This window comes from Hipposideros armiger, unplaced genomic scaffold (assembly GCF_001890085.2).
Source record: "Hipposideros armiger isolate ML-2016 unplaced genomic scaffold, ASM189008v1 scaffold_550, whole genome shotgun sequence".
NCBI lineage: Eukaryota > Metazoa > Chordata > Mammalia > Chiroptera > Hipposideridae > Hipposideros > Hipposideros armiger.
In genome coordinates, this window is record NW_017731900.1 from 955,399 (window position 1) to 963,684 (window position 8,286).

Genomic DNA, 8,286 nt, shown 5'->3' on the forward strand with positions numbered 1-8,286 from the left:
AACTTTTTTTTTTTTTAGAAACTGAGGAATGGCAAAGTATAAAAGACCTAAAATCCTCTTTTCATAGGAATTCAGTAGCTAATGCCTGAAATGGATTAAGAGTATGCAGCATATATTTAGAAATACAGCAGTCGACACTACAACAGCTAACAGTGGTTGTTTCTGGGATCAGAAAGTCGAGGGCTCCAGGACGTAGGTCTTTCGTTGAAAGCTGTTGGCACTATTTGGCTTTTTTAGACTATGCATATTTTCCTTTGAGGAAGGAAAAAAGCTAATTTTATAAAAGTTTTTAGGAAGCTACTAAAGAAGTGTCTGAAGTTTTTAAAAGGTTGTACCACTTTATTGCTATTAAATTAGCAAACTTAATTTAAGAGAAGACCCAGCGCATCTGCGCTCACCGCAGCCCACAGGCCCGGCCTGAGGTCAGCTCACATACAGGAGCCTGTAGCCTCACCACTATGGCCCCTCTCACTGGATGTCTCCACCATGATCCATGGGCTCCTTCTTTCGCACCAGTGTCAGCTTAGTGGCACGGTCTCACAGAGGCCTGCCGGGACCTCCTCCTCCTCCTCACAGCCCTGTTACTATCTGCTGACACATCTGGGGCCCCTGTGTGGCCCCAGTTCTCTGTTTGTGACTGTCTCCCATGGTCTGTCTCACTCATCAAAAGCCCCTGCACTGAGCGCAGTGCCCGCCACGTGGCTGGGATGAAAAACAACACAGCCATCAAGACAAAAGCACTGTTCAATGAAGTCTTTAAAGTTATAGTACATAAAAGTACATACATAGTACAAATAATGGGAAATTATGCCCTAACTAAAAATTAGAACAAGCAAAGTGAAGCTATATATGGAAAAGTAGATGCCTGCTATGTATATTGGGCCGTCGGGAAAGTCATGACGTATTTTTCTGTTTTCCAATGTAAAAATGTGTCATGACTTTCCTGACAACCCAATAGATGAAAGTGTGGAAATGCAGAAAGGAAAAAATTTTTAATTAAAATACATATAAAATATATACATGTAGAGAGAAAGCAATTCTTTGCATTACTCTTGCCATTTTTCTCTAAGCTTGAATATTTTTCAAGATAAAAAAATTTTTTTTTTTTTAGCTGAGCCATCCTGCTGCCTGTTGGCAGCTCATTGGCAACTCAGCTCGGGCTGGGCATCAAACCGCTGTTGCTCAGAGCTCGCACTCTTGCGCAAGCTCTTAACCAACTGAGCCACTCGGCCGGCCCCCCAAAAAATATTTTTAAATAGCTGTAGAATTCTGGCTGCATTGTTTTCTTTCTTGCTTCTGTTACATGGTGCTTACAATTAACGCATTGTTCTACAACAAGAGGTAGAAATGACAGTGTAAGGCACATGGCAGATGTGACCTGCAGTGCCCAAACCACCTCACAGGCTTCTCCCTGCCGTAGGACAATGACGCGTGCCCTGAGCAAAGGGGGATACCCTGATAGGTCCTACTTGGCCTCCTGGAGCCTGTATCGCCGTGGCCCTACCCGCGGAAACCGCTGGCCAGGCTGACATAACCAAAGAATACCCAGCTATTTCTAACTTTCTGAGCCTGAATGAGGGGAAAAGAGAGGAAAAGGACAGGGAGTGAGGACCTAGTGCTGGGGATGTGTCTGGTGCTCCAGGCATGTTATCCATGAAGTCATCACACAGGAAACCCAGGACACGGGCGAGCAAACTGAGGCTCTGGCAAACCCAGGAAACAGAGCAGGCAAGTGGCGGAGGCTGGGCTTGCCGTCTGGTGCTCTGTCCACTACATCTAAGAGCTTTCCAGAAGGAAAAGGGCAAATGACATGGGCCTGATGGGTGGTCGGCCACTCCTCCTGGCCTCACCTGGCCGCATCTTCCTCCAGCAGGAGCTTCACGAACTGCCGGGGCACGTGCAGGGAGAGTGCACTCTCCGCCATCTGCTCCAGGATCCGCAGGTGGTTGCCGTCGGTGGTGGGGAACCGGTACATGCGGCAGATGGCGCCGCCGAACACTGAGGTGAGACAGCGGGGAGCCATGTGAGCTGGCTGCAGACCTGCGCAAGGGGCCTCCTCCCCAGACCCTCAATGGTGCCGACACCCGCACGTCCTCTTCCTGTCCATCTCTAGGGACTTACACATTTAAACCCAAAACCCACCAGGTGACTGAGCCTGACTGCTCTTCCCATGCGACCTGCGATTTTCTTGTCCCAGAACACGTAACTCCCAGGTGGAAGGACTAGGGCAGTAAGGCAGGCAGTCCCCAACCCCAACACAAAACAAGAAAGCATGAAGCGAAAGAGGAGGCCACATCCTTGGAGTATCACTGACTCTTTATGCGCTGGCAAAAACAACAGCATGTCGCTACGCAGCCCAGATGTGACAAATGGGGCACATGGCCGTGACAATCATGGCGGAGGAGAGGAAAAGGGACCATGGGCCTGAGTGGACACTCACAAGAGTGGCAAGAGTACCACACTGGAGGAAGCGTTTACCTGATTTCAGTAAAGTGTCTTTCCGCAATGAAGCATGTTTGGACCGAAGTCCCAACGCCTCAGTCAAGCTCTCATCGACGGGCAGGACCATCTGGTGGCATGCATAGAAAAGCACAAGAAAAGTGAGATTCAGATGAGTCCAGAGCACTCAGGGGAAGTGGCAGCCCACAGACGCCATTAAAGAACTCTCAGGACTAATACACCCACTCTACAGTAAATACGCCACCCAAGCCCCAAACTAATCCACCTCCCAGTAGTCAAACCTGTTCCACACACACACAGTTTTCTAGAAATTCATGCCTTTTGACTGAGTCATTTCACCTTGTACTTCAGTGTTTTGATGTATTAAGTTAAAGGGGGGGGCAAAGGAGGCCCAGGAGTATTTCCACAGCTGATATCCGGGGCTTATTTGGGGTAAAATGGGTATCTGTATTTTACAACAATGACTACTTACCAGGGTTTGGGCTCTTAAATTAGAATTCTAGTTTGAGAGCATGAGAGAGTGTGAGAGAGAAAGGGAGTGGGATACAGAGAGAGTGTGCAGATGTGACGTGTGTGTGTGTGTGTGTGTGTGTGTGTGTGTACGCACGCGCATGAGGTGATAAGGCGATGGTGAGCATGTGAGTGTCTGGGAGAGGAAGATACTAACAAAATATCAGACAATCTGGGTCTCATTCCACACTCCCACCAGCCACCTCTCTCCCCTCCTGGCTGCAGCTCCTCCCACCCATGTCCAGAGGTGGCCAGTGTGGCCAGGAGCAGGGCAGGCTCCCGGGCAGCAGGGCCTGGGGGAGCCCCTTCTCTGTACTTTGAGAAACAACTGGAGGGACTGGCCCACCCTCTGGGGACAGCATCAAGCAGCAGGTCCTGACTTTTCCTCCCCTGGGCGCACAGGCAAAGTCCATCTTACTCCTTCATGGAGGGAGGAAGGTGGCATGCTCACCCTCCCATTGACGGTGTCCAGAGACCGGGTCACAGGAGGCCGCTGGTCTGACTTCTCGTCCATTTGCCAGCCGATCACGGTGATGTTACCCACGCGGTCACTCTCTGCAGACCTGCAATGAGCAACGTGCTCTGGGAAGTGGCATCATGACTGTGCTTCATTTTCGGCTTAAAGCTCAGCCATCCTGGGTCACCAAGGGGTCCCGGGAGTGCCAGGATCAGCCAGCTGGATGGTCGGGCAGCATTCGCTTTATGCCCAGACTCTGGGGGAGGCACACAGGAAGCCATGGGGGCACAGAGCAGAAGACAAAGCCCCACAGAGAAGTGTGAACGTGCCTGGTGAAGCCGAGGGCAGGAGCCAACGGTCGGTCGCCTGAGTGACCCCTGCCCCAGAGTGAAAGAGACACATCACAGAATCGAGACTGGAGGGCACCTTGTGGCACTGGACCCCTTTCCACTCCTTCGCACCCCATCCTCAAGCTCTGATTAGCCCCAAGGCCTAGGCCTGGATCCCACATACGCTGAGTTCACCCAGCGTTTCCCAAAGCGTCTGAATCCTGATATGATACAGCTGATGCCACTCCAGCCCCAGTCAGCCTCCCCCCTAGACGGCCTGGGACCATTCAGGGAAGCTCCAGGCTTTTAACTTAAGGTGTCTGACTTAGCCAGGTTCTACTGTACATTTTCATGTAGTCGTTGCGACTGCCCATTTCCTTTGTGACTTTCTCTCACTGTTTGTTCTCATGCCTAGAAAAGTCCTTTTCCCTACGCTGTCCGTTCAAGTGATCTTTAGCCTCTTTTGAAAAGGATGATATGCCCACTTTTACATGTAGAATTACTTCTGGCATGTGATACACCTGGATACTTTCTCTAACAGCCCTCTCGTTTTTCCTGAGACCCTTCCTCTGTCCCGAGTCAGGTTCTCTATACAAACCAAGGAGGCTGCCGGGCTGTGTCCTGTCCAGCGCCCACAACACTAAGCACCAGAGGGGCAGGATGCTGCACCATCTAGCAGGGAGTTAATCTTCTCTTCCAAAATTTTCTTGGCTAGTTTGGACTACTTCCCCAATTTTTACATTATTTTGGAAAGAAAAAAAAAAAAGAACGCCATGTCAGGTTCTGGGCGGGAATTGCTCATAAAATGAATTTGGGAAGGGTTGCCATCTTGACACTTTCATCTTCCTTCCAGGAACACAGCCTCCCTCCCTCCCTGCCTCCTTCTCTCCCTCCCACAAATATTTATCGAGCGCCAGGCACTGCTCTACATGCTAAGGACACAGCAATGACCCACTGCTCTCTGGGAGCTGACATCTACTGCGGAGAGGCAGGTACTAGGCAAACACAGTGTCGTGAGACATGCAGCGAGGTTTTCCTTCAGGTCTGCATCCAGCACGCATTCCGCACACACACACCACGATGGGTCCTCTCACGGGCCTCAGTGGACAGCCACTCCCAGCAGAGACCAGCCTCCGGGAGGAGGCAGGAGACGGGGCCCCTCCCCATCGACCTGGACCTCCTAACTCCAGACCCCATCAAAGGAACAAAATTAAACACCAACCTGAGTGTTAAATGCAGCCGATGATGCCTGTCCTGGAGCAGATCCTTGACAACGAATGTTCCAGAGCCCAGTAAATACATCTGAGGAAGAGGGAGACACAGCCTGAGTCTCCTTGTCCTGCTTCTGCTCCAATGACCAGGTCCCTGGGGAGTCCGGCTGGCCGGTTCCCACACCTCGGATCCTCATCACAGGAGCCCAGGAGGGAAGCTCGGAAAGAAATTCCCAAAGACAAATCCGTGTGGACATCAGCTAGTTTGTGAGCCAGTGGTAAAGTCAATCCCGTGTTCGCCTCTCACTGAAATGACTACAGAACTTAAAAGAAGGGAAGAAAACCCAACGAACCACGATGTGTTACTTAACTGTTCCCTGAGATCTGTCTTTGACATCATACACGGAGAGTTTGATTTGAGTCATCTGATTGATAAGGGAGTCTTGGAAGAAGGCAATACTGCTTAAAAATATAGGATTGTTGGTTCCCTAGAACAGAAAAGAAAATCATCAGAACACAGAGTTGGATTTTTACAGTAATTGCTCTTAAAATATAGCAACATTTTCTAGAACGGGAAACTAACATTCTTAGCAACTTGGAGCAACACAAATGCTTATGCCGGCATACATGGATGCACACAACCAAAAATCTGCTTTCCAAAAAGGGCAAAGGAGTCTGCCAGGCCCTTCAGCTCCGGGCACAACTAATGGGCCACCACACAAGCTGTGTCCAGGGCTCATTTGAAGGGATTCTCACTTACTAGGAGGGGGTTCCTAAAATGGAAACAAGTTGACGGTCCATGTTATTCTTAGTCGTACAACTTTAGGACCTACTGGATTTGGACCTACTACTTTGGGCTGTTCCTGTAAGACATGCAAAGGCAGATGAAAGAGGAAATGAATGGCTTAAGTCATTCCTTATTTCTAGAATCCTGTGGTTTAGAATAATTAAGGCCTAACCTTTAAGGCTCCCCCTTTTCTGAGGACTAGCTGCTAGTTTCTAGATCACAGGTGGTTATTTCCTGGCAGCCTAGCCTCACCCCCCAAAGCCCCATGATATTATATGCTCTTCCTCAGGCAGCAGGTAGTTATCACAGCCAAATGGTTAACGGTGCCTGTTTGTACCTGTGGTGGGGTCCGTGCCTCCGGCTGTGTATCCTCTGCGGCCCCAAACCCAGCCTCTCACATCTCCCAGCCCACCCAGCCTCTTGCTCCATCCGCCCTTGGCTCACCTTCTCCTACTCTCCTTCCAAGGAGGCTACAAACCTGGGCATCCGCTCTGGCGCCTCCTCCTCCATTGTTCTCGGCCACCCAGTGATGATGACCCCCTCCCACAAGTCCACTCTCACAGGCACCTCTTCTTTCCCCTCCTTCCCACTGCCAGTTAGGTGCCATGTCACTCCCCCAAATGACTGTCTGAGTTAGGACCGCCCTGAGACACCTCTGGCCAGGTGACCCACTGTGTAAAAGCCTGCACTGGCCCACAGCAAATGCCCAGCCTGATGCTCAAAGCATCTTCCTTGCTCTCCCACCTATGCCTTTTGTACACACGGAACAGGCTAACTTATTCTCCAAAACATGTGATGCCTTCTGGTTGCCATGCCTGTGGATCACTAACATGTAACTCTGGCATGCTCTGAAACATGTGGTCCCCAGGCTGGCAGCGTGGGCATCATGTGGGAGCCTGTGAGAAATTCAGAGTCTCAGGCCCCACCCCAGACCTATCAGGTCAGAATTTCACTAAGCGGCCCAAGGAAGCCACCTCCGATCCATAGAGCTGGCTGGGACCCCATCCATCCTCCTGGTGCTGTCCTCATCTCTCAACACCCCCCCACACACACTCTACTGGGTACAGACATGGCCACGCTCATTTCTGCCTCCCCACCCACAGGATGGCCTCAGCGGTCTCTGTGTCATCCACAGCACCCAGTACTGTGCTTCACGTGTAGGCAGTGCTCAATGAACGCTCACAAAACAGTTTGTTGACTTGAACTTGGAAATAAGTTTACAAGACAATGAAAAGGGTCTGTCTTCCAAAACGAAAAACTGGGGACAATGAGAAGTACCGTGTAAGTCTCCTGGAGACGGCCAGCGAGGGGATAATCCACACAGATGCTCACGTTGCCAGCAGAACCCTGCAGAATCTCACACCACCAATTCCTACACTTAGTTTCACAGCTAACACAAAGGGCTCAATTATCTAAAAAAATTTTGTAACATTCCCAAGGTGAATGCGTATCATTCAATTTAATGTAAAAAATAAATATGTAACACACAACTCAAAGGCTCTAAAAATAAAAACCGATAAAAACAGGGTATGTCCAGGAAGAGGGTTCTTTACTCTCTAAACTTCGACTAATGAGCACAATTCTCTAAAAGTAGCAGCCAATTGGAAGCGACAAGGGAGAAATTAGGTCACCTCTTAAAAGGCGATCGATCATATAGGATCACTGTTCAAAAATAACCAGCCAATAGCTCATCAATAATTGTAAAGGATATGGTAAACAGAAATGCCACCCGGATGAGTAAGTGTGGTGAAAAATACCAATGTACTGAAAGCTCATGAATGTAACTGCAGCTGCAGGTGCTCAGGTTCCTGAACAGCCCTCCCATGAGATGAGAAACGCCACGCGAGCCTATGGCAGAGCCCCAGGGCCAGCAGCACCCACCTCGATGATCTCCGTCTGCGCGTGCTTCGTCCAGAAGGCCTGAGGAGGGGTGGTCACACTCACTGCTACAAAGCTATTTGGTTTCCGGTCTAGTGAGGGAGTGTGCAGCTCACTGCAAGCTGTGGAATTGAGACAGGAGAGAAATGAATCCTTTAAAACCAGGCTCTAGTGAGCTCTCCGTTCCAAACACACCCAAAGACCAAAAAACGGTAAATGACACTCAAAGGGATGAGATGATCACACTGTCAGTTGTCACAGGGAGGTGATTCTTTAAATCTGAAATAGGGTGTCCTCACCCCTGTCCTCCTCCTCCATCCCCACCACAGCTGTGCCCTCACTACCAGGGAAAGACTGAGATGAAGGGGCCTTTCTGTGTCCGTGGGATGGAGCACACAGCCAACAATCTCATAGGGTGCCTGACCATAACGTTTGACCCTAGTAATTAACTGAACTTCTAACTGGATGAGCTAAGTCATGACACAGCTACACATGCCTGTGTCCTGTGGCTGCAGCACTAGCCCTACGCTCACGGTGCCCCACGCCTCTTTGTGGGTATACACTGGAAGCAAACTATAATTCAATGGCAAAATAAACAAAAAAAATTTTTTTAAAGGGAGTCATTGCTCATTTATTCTCTTTATAAGGCTCATA

At 49.8% G+C, this 8,286-nt stretch overlaps 1 protein-coding gene across 1 annotated transcript in view; it reads right to left on the bottom strand.

The window, feature by feature from the left end:
* INPP4A (inositol polyphosphate-4-phosphatase type I A) overlaps window positions 1-8,286 on the bottom strand; it is a 54,942-nt gene that overhangs the window by 37,709 nt on the left and 8,947 nt on the right. Inside the window, exons 4-9 of the mRNA XM_019669200.1 lie at window positions 7,636-7,754; window positions 5,339-5,455; window positions 4,979-5,058; window positions 3,422-3,533; window positions 2,479-2,569; window positions 1,851-1,998 (exon numbers count right to left, since the gene is read on the bottom strand). Of these exons, the coding sequence (XP_019524745.1) occupies window positions 1,851-1,998; window positions 2,479-2,569; window positions 3,422-3,533; window positions 4,979-5,058; window positions 5,339-5,455; window positions 7,636-7,754 (667 nt within the window). The remainder of the gene's footprint in view (window positions 1-1,850; window positions 1,999-2,478; window positions 2,570-3,421; window positions 3,534-4,978; window positions 5,059-5,338; window positions 5,456-7,635; window positions 7,755-8,286) is intronic.